Source organism: Ciona intestinalis, chromosome 9 (assembly GCF_000224145.3).
Source record: "Ciona intestinalis chromosome 9, KH, whole genome shotgun sequence".
Taxonomy (NCBI): domain Eukaryota; kingdom Metazoa; phylum Chordata; class Ascidiacea; order Phlebobranchia; family Cionidae; genus Ciona; species Ciona intestinalis.
The window spans coordinates 5,275,331-5,295,740 of record NC_020174.2 but is presented as its reverse complement, the minus strand read 5'-3'; the positions used below and the strand labels follow the sequence as shown (position 1 = coordinate 5,295,740).

Below are 20,410 nucleotides of genomic sequence, written 5' to 3'. Positions count from 1 at the left end.
TGCTCTTTACACACACAGTCGCAAAACCACGATGGTTGAAATAGCACACAAGTTCGCCTTTTTCTTTTACTCAAAAATATGCATGCCACAGAAGACGAGCCCATTCTGATTGGGTAAAGACTACAATAACCCGAGTTCGATGCCCACCCAAGTAACCATTTCATTCTATTGAAAAAGAGACTGACGATGCCATTCATGTGGAATATATATTTTTTGTTACACGATTCGTTAGACTTCATTTTTGTAGCACCAGATCCTTATTGTATTTCTTTACACAAAGATCGTTTAACTCTAGCACCAGATCAGGGTCAGACTCACAGAATTTATTACAGTTACAACATTTTTGGGTAATTTAATTTATTACAAGAAAGAAAAAAAATCGTTCACAATGTGCAAGTTGTGGAACAGTGTCTAAGTCTAAGGCAACGAAAATGAATAGGGTATTAGAAAAAACAGTGGTATTAAGAAAGCGAAGAAAAGTTTACAGGATTGCTTCAAAAGCCTTCACTTCACGTTTTACATATTCTTCCATACTGTACATATCAAGCACCGCTTCTTTTATAAGGTCGACAAATATTTCTGGCCACAGTTTAGTCAGCATAGACTGTTTGGAAGCTATTACACCAACGTCTTTTTTCAAGGTGCGTACAATGTCACGTGCCACTTCTGCACGGCATTTAGTATCCTGCAAAAAATGAACAGTTGATGTATCTGTTAGACTACTAGGTAATATACATACAATTGCTTTAACTTCCATTTGCTTTTGTGGTATGTATTGCAAACCGGCTCTACCAACAGATTCAACAGCAGCTAACCTGCTTTCTGCTTCGCCTAAAAAAAAATAATTAATTTAATGAACACAATTTAAAATGCTGTAAGAAATATAGTAGCGTAGGGTTGGGGAAAATGGAATACCTTTAGCACATATTATACAAATATCCTGATCGTATTTTAAACAATTAACACCGTTCCATTGGATTGCGATGATACGGTTTTATAATTCTTTGAATGTTCTTTGTTTACTACCACATAGGACAAGAAAAAAGGTGGAAAGGTGTCCCATCTTTCCCCACTCTACTATAATTACTCTAGAAAAGCAAGAATAAGTATTAAATATTAACCTAAGCAAAACATCAAGCTTTATGTACAGCCTATTTTAAAACAGTTTTATCTGAAAAAACATGAACCAACCCTTAGATTTCTTTGATTCCTTGCTAGATGTAAGTTGCTTCTGCCGTGTTTCTCCAAGCAAAGCAACTAATCGAAACTGGGATAATTGAGACGTGGTCACCAGTGATAAGGAACCGAAAATCTTTTCTGAAGCAACAACATCTGCGGCCGACACCTGAGAAAGTAGTATGTTATTTTAGAGGTTCAGCAAAAGATATGTTCTGTTCAGTGCAAAGAAACTTACTGACAACACTGAAACTTGCTGTACTTGGAAACTGGCCAAAACAATCTCTATTTGCTTTGATACAAGATCTATTCTCAATACTGAATGTACAACAGGTACACAAACTTAAATAAGTACCTTGTACCTTTATGTAGAATTTATATACTGCATTTATTACGACTAAAATAAAGTAAGATTCAACCCATAGCAAACTTAATCAGGTACAACTCAAATAAAGTGAGAGAAAAACAAACATACAACAATTGAAAGTCAAATAAAACCGGACAAATATAAATGAAAGTGTAAGCATTAACTGGGAAATTTATAAAATAACCTCAAAGCCACATGAATAAAAAGATATTGGCCAAGTACGTAACTTTGTTTATAAATTTAAGTATTATAGTTATTGAACAATGTATATAACTATAAATAAATCATATGTTTACAAAAAAATTTACCTGTAGAAAACATACATATGATGAAGATAGGAAAAATAAATATGATTTATATTTTTCCATATTAGATGCTGCTACTTGTATGAACATAAGATAAAAAAAAAATTAATTTGTATTCTTACCTCCTCCCCGTTAAGTTTAGCAAGAGATAGATGCGACAATCGAAAAATGACGTAAGATTTCCAGAGTGAGAATTGTGTGACAGGGTTGCCGGGTCCACATTCTACTGAAAGTGTTTCAAGACGTTTCATTTGTGAGAGAGCGTTCAGCTGCTGCAAGCTGTGCAGGTTTACTTCTTTCAGTATCAAATGCTAAAAAAAATATATTTTAACTTTATGTGGCAGGGAGTACAAAAGGTATAGCACGAATGTCACTTTGGTGCACCCCTGATCCTACCTATAAGCTATATAATATGTGTTTGTGTAAACATGCTGCAAGGGTATGTGTTACGGTAAGCATGTTGCAGGTGTATGTGTTAAAGTTCAGTATTCAGTTTAGCAGTGCTGGAATACACGATGTATAATATAATATCAAGATATAAAAAAATATGTTTCGTGTCATTTATTTTCCCAGCATTTAGATGACTACTTACCACTGCGTTGATAAACTTGTTCTTAATCTTAATAATATAGTTGCAAAGGTCGTCGAAATTAATAAACTGTATTGTTATTGTGGTGACTGCACTGGATGCTTGGTTGCCTGTCATGTACAAGATATCAAATGTTTAAAATTTGAAAGGAAAACATAATATACAGCAGTGATTTAAGTGGTGTAGGGGTCTTTTGCAGACTATATTGTTAATAAAAGAGGTTAAAAATGAATGAATAAATGGATAAATATAACTTACTTTATCCTCGCATGGCCGGAAAATGATGTCATACCAACATGGGGGTTTATACACCTCGTGCTAGCTTATGAGTTACCATGTATGTTACTTTGTGGGTGACTATTTTTTTTTGGGAGACAAATATGCTCTAGTGATCTAGTCTTCTATTAATAGTATGTTTAAAATAAAAGGTTAAACCCGGTTAGATAAAAGAATTTACCCCAATTTTTGTCCAAAGAATCCAATGCCCCTGGACCAAACAACTGAAGATTTTCACCGTCAATTTCAGCGAGGTAGCTCTCGGATATATCCAGTGACGTGATGTTGGGTCTGTGGGTGAGATTATTGTAAGTAAAATGCAGGTTAGTGCTTAAAAATAAGGTAAAAGTATAAGCATAATGTTAAGTGTCACCTCAACTTTTTGCTTATTTATGCAACAAAAAAACAAGCACATACAATCTGTTGTTATTATTGTTGTTGTTGACACTTCGGTTGGAGTTTCCTGCACTGAGCCACGCTGATTTATCCGTGCTCTCACTTCTCCCCGTAAGAGGAGAGCTCTCTCCCGAACTCGGAGCAACTTGCGAGAAGATTCCGCGATCCTCTCGGAAGTGGAGGTTCTGATCTTCCCTCCACCTGGGAGGAATAGGACGACCACCATGCTCAGCTTCCCACTGGCGAGCTGCGTTGTTGATTGCTAACCTTTTCTTCTCTTTCGCAATCACCTGGATCAGGAAAGTCCATAAATAATCTTGTAACAGGCTAACAGCTTATATGGTATGAAAAATGTTGTGTATTTCGACCTTTTTGCCAACCGCAACCGTATTTCTAAAGTTAAGTTTGCCAAGACTTAAGTGTGTAATCCAAGAAGAGGAGAGATCCAACCTGTTTGTGAACTTCACGTTTTCTATCTTCTTCTTTCCTGATCAAAACTGCTGTCATTCTTCGCTCATCCTCCTAAACATAACAGTATGGAATACATAACTTAATTATACACATTAGACATTACAGCACTTTAGAATTTTATTTTGTTTTTTTTTCAATAAAGGTTTTTTAAACTATTTTGTCAAAATAAGCAACACTGTGTTATTGCAGCAATTACTATAAAGTTACTTGACCAAGGACACACACACTTACAGTGGTAGCAGCATCGAGCCACAACCCAATATTCTCTGGTTCAGAAACGAACAAACTAACTTTGTCATGGCAACAGAATTATTTAACTAAAACAGTCGCGCCCAATTATAAACAACTAACTGAAATTCTTTTCATGTCTAGTTGTCGCAGCTGTGGCATGCTTCGTAGGACAATTTGTTTGTAGCAGACGTCACTTGAGATGGGGTTCCCATCCAAGGATATCTCACATAATGCACTTGCATCACTAAGACACTCAATATCACCCCACCTATGGAGGAAGCTCAATTAAAAATAAAAGAACTGGACCTTTAAAAGTTTAATATAAACAATAGCATAGAGACAACAGTATTTAGGCAATAACATATACAGAAATAAAGTATTACCAAATATAAAGAAGAATTTCGAGAAAATTGTAGTTTTTTTTTGATAAATCAATACAAATACACCGGATGCTGTATATTTTATTGTTTCGAATAATATAACATCAAAATAGCAAACAAATATAAATATTACAACATCAAGTATAAAGAAACTGTCCAGGAGATTTATTGAAAACATTATTTATAACAATTTCATATTCCTAATAACTGTTTACCTTGAAATGTTATTAAAGCTTAAAAATAATCTCTGTAGTGATGTAAGCAGGTCGACCTCCGACACAGAAGCGATTATATTTCTTCTTAAGTTTAACTCTGCTAATGTGTCCATACCAGAAAGGTTGCTCACATGCTGTAATGTATTGATGGATCAGTATTGTTGGTAGGGATGATAGGATAAATAGAGAAGCATCAAGCAGGTTTTTTGTCTTACTAGTTGCAATATGGTTCATATATTATTTTTAAGTTTTAGAAATATAATACAACACTTGACATTAAAGGGTCTAGTATTTTGGTCTGCCCCCCAAAATGCTACAATATAACTATTATATAAATATATTAATAATTGCAAAGAAACCTGTATAGCCTTGTTAGGTTGGTTTCTCTTGAAAAAATATTTCATTTTAAACATACATTTTGGATTAAAACTATCCACTTTTTCTAAAGGTTTAATGTTATGAGAAATTTACCTTGAAAATATTTCATTTAAAACAAACGTTTTTGATTAAAACTTTCTAACCTCAATTTGATTACCAGCGAGGTTTAGAACTCGTAGTTCGGATAAATGACTCAAGTTTTCAACAGTTTGTATTTGGTTGCCATGAAGGTCTAACACATCAAGCTTCACCAGGTTATCAAGGCTGCTGATTTGTCGAATCCTGGGGTTTCAGGTTTTTTTTTGTAAAAAAATAGGTGAACAATGCTACCAGGCATAATGTAAATATTCTTTCAACAGCTCATCTGGTATAAAAATGTAATGTATTTCCGACGTTTCGTCTGCAATTTAGCAAGACTTGCATCAGGGAATGATTCCCGTCATAAAACGCTAGGTTTTTTCATTCCAGATGAACCGTTGAAAGGTTATCCCCAACACAGTTGTTTAATAATCATTATCACCTGTTCTTTCCCAACATGAGAACACGGAGAGATTTAAGTGAAGATAATCCCGTCATCTCCTCTATCTGGTTGTCATAGAGATCAAGGAAGATGAGTCTTCGGAGGTTGGAAAGATGTTGGATCCTCGTGATTAGGTTGTGTTGGAAGTTAAGGAGTCGAAGATGCTCCTCCCCCTCCAGGATCGGACAGACTGTTAATCTTCGTCTAGAAGGAAATAATGATGCATCACATCATCAAATAATTATTTTATTCAAGTGCTACCAAATACAGAACAGGCAAAAATCAAGTCTTCTAATTCATTTCGTAGTTGTAAGAAAAAAAAAAAAAAAAAAATTGTAACAAAAATTTTTTTCACGAATTTTGTTGCTAAAAGATCTAAAGGATTGCAATGCATCATACGGAGATTCATAATACCTGGTTTTAAATCTAATTAAAAGCATCCTGATCATACCTGTCTAAATTAAGTCGATCTGGGTTGGCTGCTCTCTCCTCAGAAGTTCGATAAACAATCGGAATTCCAGGTGCGGAAGGTGACTCAGCAAATATAACACGATCACCTGAGAGTTATGCAAGTCATCATGTCGGAGTCTGATGGACTTATTTGAGACAAAGTCACACTGGTTGATCAATGTTCCAGAAAAACTTTGCTTTCAGATATACATAAGCAGTCTGGGTATTGCGGTAATGGGCCAAATCCGGCCTAAATCCTAGGTTCTCGAGAAACTCACACGTATAGAATAAATATGAATAGAACGCATGGTGGAAACACAATGTGTACCATTGTAGGCTGTAAGCAATGTTAATAATATACTTATTACTTATAAAGCCTACATTTCCTAATACTTTATATGTAAATGGCTATGTGCCAAACTGCCAAAGCATAAGTTCCATTTGACTATAGAACAAATGTGTTATACAAACTACACAGTAGAACTGCCTTAGCAATGTTTGTAGACTGTAGTTTAAACTCTTCAATTAATAAAATGAAAGCAGCAAGCAGTAATATACCAGGTAAGTAGGATCCACTTTTCTGCTGCTGACTTTGATTACCCAACCGAGCTGTGTTGTTTCCTGGCACCTTTGAAATGCTTGGACCACCCTGCTCCTAATAAAGGAAAAACAAAATAAACAAGCAGTTTAAATAATTGGACAGGTCTGTACAATATGGTCACATTACTTAAACACTACGCTTCCACAATTCGATTTACTTGTATTAAAATATTGTCTTATTTTTAAACTAAACATCCAAAGTAGAAACAAAAAAGTTAGGTGAAATAAAGGCATGATATCAACTTTCAATGTACTGAAGCAAAGAAAGGGAGTTTTTCTTAACATGGATATCTCATTACACACAACATATGAATAATATGCTAATGCTCAAAACAATATTTTCGAACAGAGGATTTAAACTGCTGTCAAACCTGATAAAAGCTTTCACTTTGAGCATTATTTCCGCTGTTGTTTCTCCTAAAGTGATCACCAGTTTGTAACTGAACAAAAAATATTTCAATAAGCAAAAAGTAATTAAAATTTGTTAAACACAAAACACAGCATTTAAAAGTGATTATTAACTGTAATATCACCCAGCTTACTTGAGTAAATTCTGCAGCATATACTTTAGAAGGACTGACCAAATTTCTACGATTTCCCAACATCCGTGTTTCACTCATTGTATGAAGCAGAGCTGGTGGGCCGAACCCTGAAATAAAACATCAATCTATTACAAAACCCATAGACAAACTGCTACCAAATACACGGCAATAAAAATTTAGGCCAACTATTAGTGTACTAAATGTTCAAACAGATATATATTTATACAACTGGCAATAGCAATTTCTTTTTCTAATAAAAACGTTCTGCTCTGTTTCTGTGGTTTAATAGTAGCACTTGGTGTATTCTATTATTATGCTATGAGAATGCAATAATAGGAGTATTAAATCAGGGCCAGATTCAATAAACTTATCCCTACTCTCAGTCTCACATCTCGCTCACAATTTGAATCTAGTTAGCACCCAAATTTAACCTAATTAAGTAAAGCATATTATAATACATTACAACATACCGATAGTTTTTAAAGGGCCAGAAGCCAAGCTGTGTGCTGACCCTACATCACTGTGAGCTGAAGATCTGAAATGATTGTGTGTATTAATATTTAATAAAAACATTATTTTGTTGCATAACATGACAATGACTGTTTGATGTGTTGTTAAAACAAAACAAATCTGAATTGTATTTCAAATATTATCAAACATTCCAATAAAATGAAATCTTAGACAAACCAATAGTGACCACTGGTTTGAAACAATGACCGTTAAGTGTCTGGCCCAAGAACACCTACATGCACCCCCCTTGTAGCAGCATCAAGCATTAAATCTGGTTTCCATTGGTTACGACACACTTACTCTAATCACTGTGCCACACCATTCATGGCTAAGGTGGCTTTAAATATCCCTTTAATCCAATAAAAAAGCTCAAGGAGCTCAAGACTTACCTTCTAGCTGATGAGCTTTGTTGGCCTATGGGTAAATCTGAAGGACGAAAAGTTGTAGCTTGATCACGAGTCAGGCGATCTGGTGTGACGTGTCTCGCAGTTCTTTCTGTTGGAACAGCTGAGGTGTTCAAGGAGAGATGAACATTGTGCACTCCATGCTGAAAATGATGCAAGTTTATCCTTAAAACGCATTACAGTAGATAAAAAACATTTGTATTTTAGGGTATTGGGTAATAATGTTACTTATATAGGATCCTCTGGGACGTTACAGATTAGGCTGGTGGAAAGTGTCAGAAGTTAGTAGTAAGGGTAAGGCACATGGCGCAGAATTCATCGCAAGCATTGGGTCTCGTATAACAGGACCAATGTTTATAGATAAACTGGATGTTATAGTAAGAGTAACTTTACTATATTGTTTAATTATTTTACACTTACCGAATCTCTGGCAGGACCGACTGCTGCACGGCCACGGAACTTTCCTGAGTGATACATAAACGATATGGTGTTTTTAACAAATTATATCGGTGCAGTGACTTGTGTTACAGTATCGTTGTTTATATTTTGACCAAATATTTAAATAATTTTTCATATACTTGAAAAAGTTCGACCGCTAGATGTCACTACGGATTCCAGTTCCAAATAGAAATCAGGTCTCCGGTAGAAATCTAACGTACCCTTATCTAAGATGTCAAAACGTACTTTACTACTTTTCATTCGCAGTAAAACATACATACAATGCCTACACGTACCGTCCCGATGAATCTTTTTGAAATGCCAAAATATTTGTTACAAGAGATAAACAAAAACGGCATATAGCATCTTCTGATTAAATTTGTCCAATATTTTTTGGACGTCTTGTGACATTTTATAATTTAAACAAATTGACACTGCACTAAAATCGGTTAATGTAAACACAACTTAATACTCGAAAATTTTAGACTTTAAACCAATCAAAACAATAAATAGAAATCAAACAGTTCAAAGCGTTGCACTTCGACACGAAATACAAGGAAAGAATCAAATTTATCATATGTTCTTTTAATATTGTCTGTGCCTGCAGTGTAACAGAGATGAAATTCCCAAAACAATAAGGACGGAACTGTTATCAGCCAAGTTTTCATTGTGACTGTGTGTTAGCATACCACAAAATATTGAAAAGACACTGTCTGGCATCACAGCTCTGAAGATTGAACTCTTGAGAAAAGTTGAACTGGCAACTTAAAACGCCTCTTATATGACCACAATGGTATAAAGTCTACACCACAACAAAACTTGGGTCAGAATTTTTGCCACGGTCCCAAAATAATAGTTTTTATTGCTCTTACATACTGAGCTGGTACCCAATATATCCAATACCTGAAATCATACATTAGAATGAAAGTATATCACACAAGATAAGTATTAATATCACAAAATGTAAAAAAAACTACCTGCTTTGTTCAGTTGGGCCAAGCTGCAAAGCCAACATGTGGTATTCTTCATGGCCCGTTATCGGTTCTGAAACAACTTGTTTTATTGAACTCATGGTCAGTTTTTCTGTTCTTTCTTTTGTACCAAGCCACAACTGATCAACTTCAAGCTTAAACGTAAGACGAACCTATAATTTACAAAGCAGCCCTTATAATTGCCATCTACCTTTATAATGCATTGTTTTGCTTTACCTTATGGTTATGTTTATTGACCATTCCTCTAAGTGGTATGTCGGGTAAATCGTCATGACCATTCCTGTATGCTGGCATTGCATCATCAGGAATTCCATGTTTAATTACCTAAAATAAAGTTATCTTAATGCAGATATAACAGGAACACTGCAAGGTTACGGCTAAGCTGTATTTAAATAAACCTATGATCAAAACATTTTTGGCTTACCTGAATTTAAATACAATGATGAACTTGGACAATATGTTATAATAATTCGGTTCATATCATAGTTAATACAGTTGGAAAATATTACTTTTTCATGGACTTTTTGTTTTGAAAGAGGTTCCTTTGTAGCTGCCTTGGATTCTACAGAAGAAGATGTGGTTGAGGTTTTGGTGTTGACTGAAATAACATCTGTGAGTGTGGAGCCAACCAACATCATTTTTGATCCATTCGTGATTCCTGCTTCCGATAATATTTGATCGTCCTTGACAAGTCCTGTTTACAAGATTTGTGATAATGCTTAACAGCTCATCTGGTATAAAAAAACGTAGTGTATTAACAACAAAACTTTTAAGACTTCATCAGGGAACTTCATGATGAAAACAATAAATTCCAGGTGAGTAAGCAGACGCAAATACCTTTCTTTTATGAATATTTAAAACTGTTTGTTTTGAATGGAAGAAAACTACAAAGTTGGGCCTAAAATAAAAACGTGTGGTGTGGCCTAAGCAATATCCACACCTTTAAACATAAGTTTTTGCATTGCAGGGGCAACTCCAGTGAGGGTTTCAATATGGGTTTTTAAAGACTTAATGGTCTTATTTGGCTCCCATTTTATATCAAGTTTTTGTTTGTTGAAAACCAGTTTAAACGAGATTGATTCAACTTTTGGTTCTTCATCTTTAATGGACTTCAAATCTTGCTCACATTGTATATCACCTAGGAGTAGAAGATAGGTCACGTGCTTATATATATATATATTAGTAGTTAATTTAGTTTGCAATGTTACTAAATAAGGCTTCAGTTAAGAATTCTCTGGTAAGTACAGATTAGACTGGTGGGAGGTGTTGGAGGTTGGGAGCTAGGGATTTTATATAGGGTTAGTACTTATAAGATCAAACATTATGATATAAATAACAAATATACACACATGTATGTAATGTACATATTACATATATATATATAGGATACATTTGTTATATTATTATCATAGCAACCGCCAAACACAGACTTACCTTCAGGAACTGCCATTTTCTCTTCAATAACAGCAGCTTCGCATTGTACTTCTGCCTCGGCCATTTGCCTTCTAACTTTTTGGTTCAAAAACTCTCGCCGCAACTTCTATGGTATTGTAGGCACTAATTTATCGACTTGAAACCGTATACTAAGTGGTCAGTTATTTGGCATGATTTCGGTTACCAATCTGTAATTAAAATGCAACACAGAGCTTTACCATATAAACAGTTACATGTATGCAGCACGATGACTATGCATGACGGTGGTAACAGCAAACTACCAGACAACAGCATGTCGCGGGCCCAACGCAATAGACACAACATGCTTATCGGTAGCAACGTTAGTTCTGCGTATTGCATTAATATTACGTAAATTACGAAAAATTTATGATGAGAAATAAACGCCTGATTAATACTTTAACATTAATCACGCATTTCCAGTTGCGAAATAAAACAAAAGGCAAAACATGACTCGACAATAATATAATAATGACTAAGCAGTAACGTTGAGGAAAACACTACCGTAATACGTACTGGCTGGTAAATAACCTACGCGGTAAAGAAATATCTCGTAGTTGTGGGATTCTTGCAAAATGGAGACGCTTTATCACCAAACGAACAGGTAGGAGTTAAAAGATATATCAAAAAGTAAAATGTTTGTATATTATCTAGGTACGAAACCTAACTATAGTCTTTATATACGTTTATGTATCTTCCTGATTTAGAATGGTGCACGAGGTGCAGAATAATATGAGTAGATTGGAAACTGCAAGCGAGCATGAAGTACATGGTAAGCTTTCAGTTTATCGCCTAATACATTATATGTCTAAATAATGATATCATATTCATGCTCAACGATACACTTTATAGTTATTGAGAACAGCATACGTGCACAAATTGAACAAGTCATGGGGAATTGTGAAAGACTTGACATTCTGGTAAACAAGGAACATCCAACTCGGCGACAAAACGCAAGAATGTATAAGATATTTTACATATTCTATTGCATATTAAAATTTTTAGTTTCTGTATAAGTGTATGGTATGGTTGACCTGAATGTGCTGTTTTATTAATGTGTTTGGTTCGTTTAACTCTATGAAGTAGTGTGTAGAATACCAATTAGGTTTTTTATATTAATTTCTTCTTCTACTTTGAATGCATAAGATTCACTGCAATGCTTTAAAATTTAAACCGGATCTAACATAACCACAACTGCGCCAGCTTAAACCATAAATATTAACAGGAGAGTTGACCAGGTTCGCTACGATTCCCAACATTTACAAGCTGCTCTTCGTAACTTTGAACACCGGAGGCATATGAGACACCAACAGAGAAAAGAAAGAGACTTACTAATGAGAACTTCATTTAAAACTAACGTGGGTGTCAAATGGGACTTACGTATTAGACAATTGGGTGTTGGGCAAATTCTGGCTTAAATCCTTGGCCCCATGGCATTTAAGCTGCGGGATGTCACAGTATTAGATTGTAACAGACACTATTTTTAGGATGAAGAAAACACAGCGATAAATATGGGAGATGCTCAAGTAAACCATCATTCCAGTTTAACAAACGCACACAAAGGTAATATATTTTCTATCACATAAAAGTGGTCATTTTTATGTCGGGTTTTATTTCGTGCTATATGTCGATTTGATTTTTAGAATTTTAACTGGTCGAGGGCTGAGTTCATACGGCACAATGCCATTGGACCTAGGACTTGAGTCACATTTGGTTTTTTAGGAACATAGTTTGTTTGGTTTACTAAATACCAGTTGTGGACTTTGTACTTTATACACAATAAACCTTGTACAGTATTTGTGTTTAATCTTCCATCACATTTTAGGAATCGATGATTTAATCAGTCATGGTTCAAGTGTTATTGACAACTTACGTTCACAAAGAGGGACTTTGAAGGTAGGTTCTATAATCTGTCACTTTTTACCTTGTCTTATAATAAAAAGATAAAGATATCTAAGCTACTAAACTTGCACTACAGGGTAAATCGTAGGTGATAGACTGCTTGTATATGGCCCAATGGGTATATGGCCCTGTACTATGTTTAGTGTTAACATGATTGATACTATGTTGTGCTACATCTGATATTCACTCATTTTATCACTTTGCACTACTCAAACAAACGTGTATATACTGTGGCTGGTTCACCTGCCTAAGTATATACTATTCACTTTCTGTGCCACTAAGCCCTATATTTCATTGAAAAATGGCCAATCCTAATCTGTTAAAAAGAATCAACTATTTCTTGCAGGGCGTCAAAACTCGTATGCTGAACATTGCAAACACATTAGGACTTTCAAACACAGTAATGAGACTCATAGAGAAACGGACAACTCAAGACAAACTTATTCTCTTTGGTGGAATGTTCGTAACCAGTCTCATTATGTTTCTAATATGGAAATATTTTGCATGAGCTGTAGACATATTTCGTGCAGGTTACCAGTGTTGGGGTATAGTTGCGATATGCTTGAAAGAATTTTTATGGACATGTCAATATATATGGTTTTCAAACTGCCTTTAACACCTTTTAGTTTATTCCTATTAGTAATATTCTAACCATCAATGCTTGTAAGCAGGAACGGCTCTTCCCATTTTGCTATATGTTTAGATAGAAGTTTCTCAGTGGTGAAATATAGGGATAATGTATGACGTTGTACTTGTACCACAATTATGAAATTTATGTCTTGTAAAACTGCTGTATAACATTCGTGGATTTATTTTAAAAGGAACGGACACTTTATATTGTCACGCAACTTATGTGCAATTTCCTGCCCGATAGGAAACATTTGTTTTCTTTGTATATATACAACATATGCAACGTTTGAGGTGACAGTTACGTGCGATAGTCTTGGTGTCCAGGGTGTGTAGTTACAAAAAAAAACGTTATCTTACATTGTTAATATTGACTTGCAATATTGTGCCATTATTTTGTTGGGTTTTAGTACTTTGTGTTATTACTTACCTGAGACCTTTTTGAAACTGAAACGGCCAAGCTAAGACGGAAATAAAGACATTATGAGAATTCTTTCTTGACTTGCATACCTCTATGATTTTAGTTCTACCATTCCTTTTATGCATGATTTTCAGGTTTATTTAGAAAAGCGAACATTACGACATATACAGCGTACACAGTTATCCTTGCAACTCTGAAGCAAAGTAACTGTTATATCTCTACTCGCCGCTAATAAAAAAGCGCCAGCGCATTTGGGGAAGCGGTCGTATATCTTTTATCACGAACTTCTGACGGAGTTATAATAACTTCTCTCCGTCTCCTATCAAATACAAGTGTGCTCTTCGTAATGCACAATGCATTCTTCGCATGTAACCGTGCAGCACCATTGGAATCGGCATCTGCACTTTTCGACCCTAGTTTTATGTGCTGTGGTATATCCGCGTCCACAGCAAAGCAAGTTGCAATTGTCCACGCCGTCCGAGGTGGCGTTGCAGAGTCGACCGCTGGTCCCTTGTATGCCGAGACTGTCGTCACGTTCGCAGTAGTCGTGCGATTCTTGGTAGTAAACTAAATCATTCGTTGTCGGCGGACGCAACGTCGTCGGTCTGTTGATGCAACGATTAGTTAAAGATGCAGTTATTGCACATTTTACTTGATCGACCTCAAAGTTACGTAATAACTCGTTCAAACAGTGCACCCATGGCCATGTTATAACGGCTGTCGTTGCGAAGATAAATAAGTTATATTGGTTCATATCTTAATATCCTTCAGCTACGAGAGTTTTTTTAACCACTGCGCTACAACATCGGTGCACATTTATTTAATTCTGAGCGACACGCGCACTGTCTAATAAGATTCAAAGCACTTCATGTATATAGGCACAGTAGGTATAAACGGAAAACCCACGCAACTTACCCTGGCACCAATGATTCAGCAATCCCCCTTGTCTCTAGGTGTCGCTCTACCCTCATGTTTTTAGCTTTGACATACATTTGTTTGAGTTCACTTCCAACGTTGTTAAAGTGGGGTAACGCCCACAGGCACGTACGAAACTGACAACTACCAGAAACGCCATGACACTTGCATTTAATTTGCATTTTGCGAAGAAGGACCTGTTAGAAATGAATATCGTAAGTGGGAATAAAACAAAAGTCTTTTGGATTTTGATCACTTTCTTTCAATGCAACAATTTCACAATGCCAAGTATAATACGTGACGTGACATAATATCCGAATGTTCTAAGCGTATTTTAAACAATTAACAACGGTCTATGGGTGTCGTGAGGATAGGGTTTTATAATTCTTTGAATGTTTTTTGTTTACTACCAAATGAGACGAGAAAATGGAATAAAAAAAAATTTCACACTTTTCCTCATCCTATATTAAAAATTAAAAACGTAATATTTTCCTACCTGCCTCCCAGCTTCGTTGTTATGACGATTCATGATCGCCCTCGCATCCCTTCCTTGGTCGGGAGCGTCAACGAATTGCCTCGAAGCTGCAACACCATATTGTACGTCGTCACTACATCCCGACCACGACCATTTACCACCAACTATTTCTTGTAAAGCTGGGGTTTTCTCTAAATTAAAAGTAATATGGTTACCAAATAAGTATTTGCGCTAAGATTTTGTCTGTCGCAAAATGTCCAACGCCCGATAAAAGTTATCAACGGGTTTTTAGTTTTTAGTGCATGATGATTAACTTATACGCAAATCATAATAGATCTCGAACGTTAGAACCGATCAAATTATTTTGAACCATTGACCGATATTAAAAAAACACGTTGGAAAAACTCACGAAACACACGAAGTTATAGCAAAAAGAAAAAGACAAATGACAGAACTTTAAAATGACCATTTAAACAGCAGGCACAAGTCAAATTCTCACCTTTTACTCTATCATCACAACCACACGACCGCATATCACCAGATGAACAAGCTTTGGTTATAGAATGGGCAACTCCAGCGGAATTAATAGCATGAACAAATGCTGCTTCCTTAGATGCTGGAAACAGAAGAAAACTTTGTTAATAATTTGAAAACTTAGAGTTGTATTTAGAAATATTATGAAATTAAACACTTTTGTAAAATATTATTGTAACCGCTACTAAAAAGTTGTTCGTATGTTAAACTAAATCAGAAAGGTAATACGTAAAAGTATAATCACATATTGTATAGTACACCTAGGTAAAGACAATATATATCGATACATACGATCTTTCAATTGATGGTAACAGTTACGATTTAGTAAAATACAAAACTCGTCAAAAATACACGTTACTGCCAATGTCTTATTTAAACGCTTAGTTACCTCTTTCCAATACAGGCCCGAATACGTTTCGTCGTCGGATTGGGCGAGCGGTACGTAAAGGTTGCGTGGGACAATTCCACCTGTTCGTACAAAGGAGTTTAAAAATATTAAAATGGCGGTCGTACACCGGATTTCATTTTGATTGAAGCCGCTACAATAAGGCGCTCAATTGTCAAAGCAGCGGAGCCACATTAAAGGTAGATTGATCTTTTAATTACTTCATTCGTATCACGTTTATTGTCGATTTAGTATTGAATTCAAGATTTATAAGAATTAAAATCCAGCTTCGTAAGAGGGAAAATTGCCAGGGTGTGTGTTATCTAAGTATCTTTACCTCCGGTCGCTGAACTGATGCTTGCATTGGTCAATTCCCATCTTCGTGCCGTGTGCAATACTGGGCATGAGGTCGGTGTTTGAGGAACAGAATCGAAGTTGTCTCGTGCCCAATCCTGGGACTTGTGTGCATATAATAGGCTCGGCAACGTAGCTTGGATAGTGTGTTCTGTAAAACATATAGGCGTGAGCATGTGTGTATGTATTTAATTTACGGGAGAAACAGAAGGGGCGTATGACAAGGATTGTCGTCGCCAAGCCACTCATGGATAAAAAAACTTAACACTCATTTATTCATTCATACAATAATTAAACAAAAAAGTAAAACGTCAACTTACGAGTTGCTGGGATGTAATTGTAGTAGTCGGATGATGTTCCTGTTAAATAAATAAAAATATAGGGTGAAAAGAAATATCCATGTACGTAATAAATGATCTTAATACGTTAGCTTGTTATGAACCACCGCAAGTGCCTTGAAGGATGTTTCTTTAAAATATGTGTAGAACAAATTGCCACATTTCGTTTTACTTTGAAGATATGTTATGTAAATAAACTGTCTCGGCATGTTACACGCCGCAATGTAAACAAACGTGGGTAGTTCCCCTATTGCGAGGGCTCCGTCATAAGATTATGAACCAAATTGGATTTGACAGATTTGGATAATGTTCGAAATTTGACGGAATTGCAGGCGTGGGTACGCCCGTTCATTAATAATTGGGGCGGATCCGGCTTAACTTGAAGGCCTGGCTGCCATTCTGACTACTGAGTCAACAAAAAAGCGGTGGGGCAGCCGTTAGTTTTAGTTGCGGAATTTGGGTATCACGTCATTCTGTCCCAATTTTACGACTATTTCGGGTGCGGAAGTAAAAGCGATAAAATCTATTTCCATGATTTCCGTTGCGGGCGAACGAGTCATGGTGTGTGGGTGTCACAGCGATGCTTTTTGTGGGAACATTACGTCTAACGCTGAGGGTTATCACACTGTGTGGGGAACATTAAACAGATAGGAACAATCCGTTTATTGTCTAAAGCGCTTCTCTTGTATCTGTTTTAGTTCCGACGTTGCCCGAGAAAATTTACTGCGATTCCCGTTCAAGTTTCGCACAGCAGCGAGACGTCTGCACACATATTTTCAGATAGTTATCTCAAACGTCAATTTAACAAGCGTTTTTAGTGGGAACCAAAATGGAGATAAATCGTTGACTGCTTGGCTTCGCATCCAACGGAAAACTTCACTCTTATCGATGCCGTTTCGTATACATTTCACGACCACGCGACTCCTAGCGGTGTCAGCTCGCGTTCCGTCTCATTAGGACTAACCGTCACGAAACCAATTAAATTTTATTTACAATAAACAAGGGTTGAATGTCAAAACCATTGACTTCTAAGACCCTGGCCAAGTTTTTCCCTCCACCGCACTATCGGAACTGCCATGTTTCCAAGGCTATGAATCCGAAAACTAAGATTCATTTGCCTGGAAGAGACTGTTGTAGAATCCGCGAACCCTGACGCGGTCGATGTCAATTATTTGTATTTCGCGCAGATCAAAAAAGTTGAGGCATGCGGTTTCTGTTGCAAAAGCAACTTGTTAAAGATCAATTGCTTCGCTTGTCTACCGTGTATTCACAGCAGATTTTGGCAGCAGGGCGCGTAATCAGGTTACTTCAGGAGCAAACGCTTTGTCCCCGCTGGGTGCGTTCTAATTGCCCCTGTCGACTAGTTTTGTGGTATTGTGTAAGCTTTTAATAGTTATGGCGACAAAAATTAAAGTCTTAAAATTTCGCATTACACCGGCAAAAGTTGCCTCAATACTATTACCTTTACCGCGGCCTACTTTCGCGGTTGAAAGTTATAAGGATAAAACTAGGCTACGAAATCTACCCATAGGTGACAGGTGTGGGCGCTTGTCGTACAAATGTAATTGCTTTAAACTGCGAGCTACCCACGCGTGTTTAGAACCTCCTAAGCTCGGTTCGGCGGAGCTTTGCTCAAAAGTTTCCCCCTAAACCTGGATAATTAACCCGCCAACGCCTCCAAACTTTACAATGCTCGAGATCTCGCAAAGATAAAATGATTGAGGAAAGATTTTCAAGCTAGAATTACGTTCATTGTAGTCGAATATTGACAATTGTATATAGGTTACGTGGGCGGAGTATTTTGTTGCGTAACAAAATAAAACTAATGTCCCAATTTCCCCGCGGCTGGCCCATATTAGGCACTCGTGCGATAATAACGTTGAAACTAACAGATTTAGCAATTTCGACGAAATTTGGTCGTTGAACAGCGTGGCAATTAGCATCTAATTTGTGCAAGATACAACAGCTGCACTTCCGCCGCTAAGACAAGATGATTACCTTAAAACCCGGGGAACTCCATTCATTACACTATAGTATTTACGACTTTAAATATATCACACACTTACCACCATCGTGGAGCTCCCGTACCCTCGACACACATAATGGGTGAAAGAACTTGTAAGGTCAGCATTACTTGAAGGCACAGAATGAAGATTCGCTTTAGCCAGGACGTTACTGCGCTCGATTTTTTCATGAGTCCGTAATTCAATGTCTTTTTCTTCAAATCCTTGTTGCTGTTATTTCGACTCAACGTAAATCACGATCTGAATAATGTATTTCCGTTTCTCGCCTTTTAGTTGATTCCAGGACGAAGTTAATTTTTTTCCGGACCTGGACGCACGCTGGTTGTTTGAGCACGTGACCTGTGACGTATAGATAGTTGCAGCTTGGCGCGTAGTAATCTCCCACGTTCAGATTGCAAAAGGTGACAATTACAGATCGTATATACAAGCTGCTAAAACTAACGCTCTTTCTTGGGTGCGATGCTGGGTTCACGCCTGTAACATGTGAACTGTAAGAAATAACCGATAATTGCTACCTCCGCATTAAACGAGCTTAAACTTTAATTTTACTCCACGGTTACGTCGTGGTCCTGAAATACTACAGCGGCCAAATAAACGACCATTATGAACGATCTACCATGCCTTTATATGCGAATGTCTACAAGTGCTTTATACTTGCTTTCATTCAGCCGTAATCATTGTGACATTTTGATGGGCCTTCCTCTCATTACGTGAATCAAGTGCCATGTATGACGTCAGAAACGTACTAACCCGTCGCGAGTCAACTGTGGGCGCGACTTTCAAAGAGGTGAGGTCGGGAAATCAAGATCTACTGTTTGATTGCATTAATCACATCATAACTCATACGCGAGCATTAGTTATAACGGGTTCCTGTGCGGCTATATATCGCGTGCCATTTGATAAGACAACACATGTATCAAATTTCATTGGAAACCGCCTATACAGTGTACTTGCAACAAACTTATCACTCAGAAACGCCGCCTTTCCGTTTAATGAAGTGTGTCTCGGTGCCGAGCCTGGCGCTTCTACAACTTCCTGCAACAACTAGGGGGGCGTGAAAAAGAACTAATCTACCTGATAACAAATTTGCACTTGGCACGCGTCCGTTATGCAAACTCAGAACTCCGGCCTCGTAATAATTGCTGTACCTGCCACGCACGCATAATAATGCCTTAAGAACGTCTTGACACAACTGCCCTGCATACTACCAGCTTGGCCGTATATCTCTGTTCATTTCTTTGCCACACCCGTTAATTCAAATCTCGATATACAAGGTTCTGTTTCTACAAGACATATCTTTGCCTGATGTCGTCCACACCATTCCACCAGCAAAGTGTTTGGCTCTTTCGGCAGTCCGGATCTTTTAAACAGTACCAAGGCTGCTGGCGGGTGGGTATGGTGGCAGAATGAAGCAGGCTGGCCATTTTATCGCGCCCACGTCGCTTCCAATAACGCTCTCGCGGCTTGACACCGAACCGACGCGTGAATTAGTGGCAAAATTTCGACCGAGCGATGACGAAAGCGAGCTCGATGTAGCTCTCACCTTCGTACGCTCCATCGGCTGTTTGGTTCGACTCCTAATCCCGCCCTAATTAGTGGGTAATCACTGATAATGGGCCAAATTAGCTGCCATTATACCCACGGCGAGCTACCGCATTACGGAATAAACTGACGAGGTCCGGCGATGAAGTCACGCTGATGACGTCATACATACACGTTCAAAATGCTCCAAGAAACTGACCC

At 37.1% G+C, this 20,410-nt stretch overlaps 4 protein-coding genes across 7 annotated transcripts; 1 reads left to right on the top strand and 3 right to left on the bottom strand.

Moving 5' to 3' along the window:
* Positions 1 to 348: 348 nt before the first annotated feature.
* On the bottom strand, positions 349 to 9,292 carry LOC100177155 (leucine-rich repeat-containing protein 49). Of its 2 annotated transcripts, XM_026835831.1 has the most exons (22): positions 9,226 to 9,292; positions 8,594 to 9,151; positions 8,389 to 8,510; positions 8,231 to 8,274; positions 7,796 to 7,953; positions 7,367 to 7,431; positions 6,897 to 7,003; positions 6,726 to 6,794; positions 6,313 to 6,409; positions 5,756 to 5,861; positions 5,305 to 5,508; positions 4,928 to 5,066; positions 4,407 to 4,540; positions 3,932 to 4,079; positions 3,560 to 3,631; positions 3,131 to 3,399; positions 2,895 to 3,004; positions 2,441 to 2,547; positions 1,971 to 2,159; positions 1,192 to 1,345; positions 740 to 831; positions 349 to 685 (listed from the first exon to the last, which is right to left on the bottom strand). In XM_026835831.1, the coding sequence occupies exons 2-22, from the start codon at positions 8,605 to 8,607 to the stop codon at positions 482 to 484; spliced, it is 2,604 nt and encodes an 867-aa protein (XP_026691632.1). In that variant the 5' UTR covers positions 8,608 to 9,151; positions 9,226 to 9,292; the 3' UTR covers positions 349 to 481. The 2 variants fall into 2 exon arrangements, with proteins under 2 accessions (XP_026691632.1, XP_018668994.1); XM_018813449.2 differs by lacking the exon at positions 9,226 to 9,292 and having other exon boundaries at positions 8,389 to 9,062.
* LOC100187382 (ubiquitin domain-containing protein UBFD1-like) lies at positions 9,222 to 10,738 on the bottom strand. The gene is made up of 5 exons (XM_026835845.1): positions 10,675 to 10,738; positions 10,181 to 10,378; positions 9,750 to 9,934; positions 9,457 to 9,564; positions 9,222 to 9,374 (listed from the first exon to the last, which is right to left on the bottom strand). The coding sequence occupies exons 1-5, from the start codon at positions 10,736 to 10,738 to the stop codon at positions 9,222 to 9,224; spliced, it is 708 nt and encodes a 235-aa protein (XP_026691646.1).
* A 328-nt stretch (positions 10,739 to 11,066) lies between these two features.
* Positions 11,067 to 13,709, top strand: LOC100184992 (Golgi SNAP receptor complex member 2). Of its 2 annotated transcripts, XR_003396152.1 has the most exons (8): positions 11,067 to 11,296; positions 11,400 to 11,464; positions 11,545 to 11,653; positions 11,918 to 12,050; positions 12,180 to 12,255; positions 12,518 to 12,588; positions 12,941 to 13,219; positions 13,270 to 13,709. XR_003396152.1 is itself a non-coding variant. In XM_002130337.4 (7 exons), the coding sequence occupies exons 1-7, from the start codon at positions 11,268 to 11,270 to the stop codon at positions 13,100 to 13,102; spliced, it is 645 nt and encodes a 214-aa protein (XP_002130373.1). In that variant the 5' UTR covers positions 11,067 to 11,267; the 3' UTR covers positions 13,103 to 13,709. The 2 variants fall into 2 exon arrangements, 1 of the variants encoding a protein (XP_002130373.1); XM_002130337.4 differs by having other exon boundaries at positions 12,941 to 13,709.
* Positions 13,710 to 13,757: 48 nt separating this feature from the next.
* Positions 13,758 to 20,163, bottom strand: wnt3 (wingless-type MMTV integration site family, member 3). Of its 2 annotated transcripts, XM_009861373.3 has the most exons (9): positions 19,418 to 20,163; positions 18,710 to 19,141; positions 16,626 to 16,664; positions 16,289 to 16,456; positions 15,955 to 16,034; positions 15,532 to 15,648; positions 15,054 to 15,223; positions 14,558 to 14,754; positions 13,758 to 14,247 (listed from the first exon to the last, which is right to left on the bottom strand). In XM_009861373.3, exons 2-9 carry the CDS (start codon positions 18,835 to 18,837, stop codon positions 13,965 to 13,967), a joined length of 1,182 nt encoding a protein of 393 aa, XP_009859675.1. In that variant the 5' UTR covers positions 18,838 to 19,141; positions 19,418 to 20,163; the 3' UTR covers positions 13,758 to 13,964.
* Positions 20,164 to 20,410: the final 247 nt, after the last annotated feature.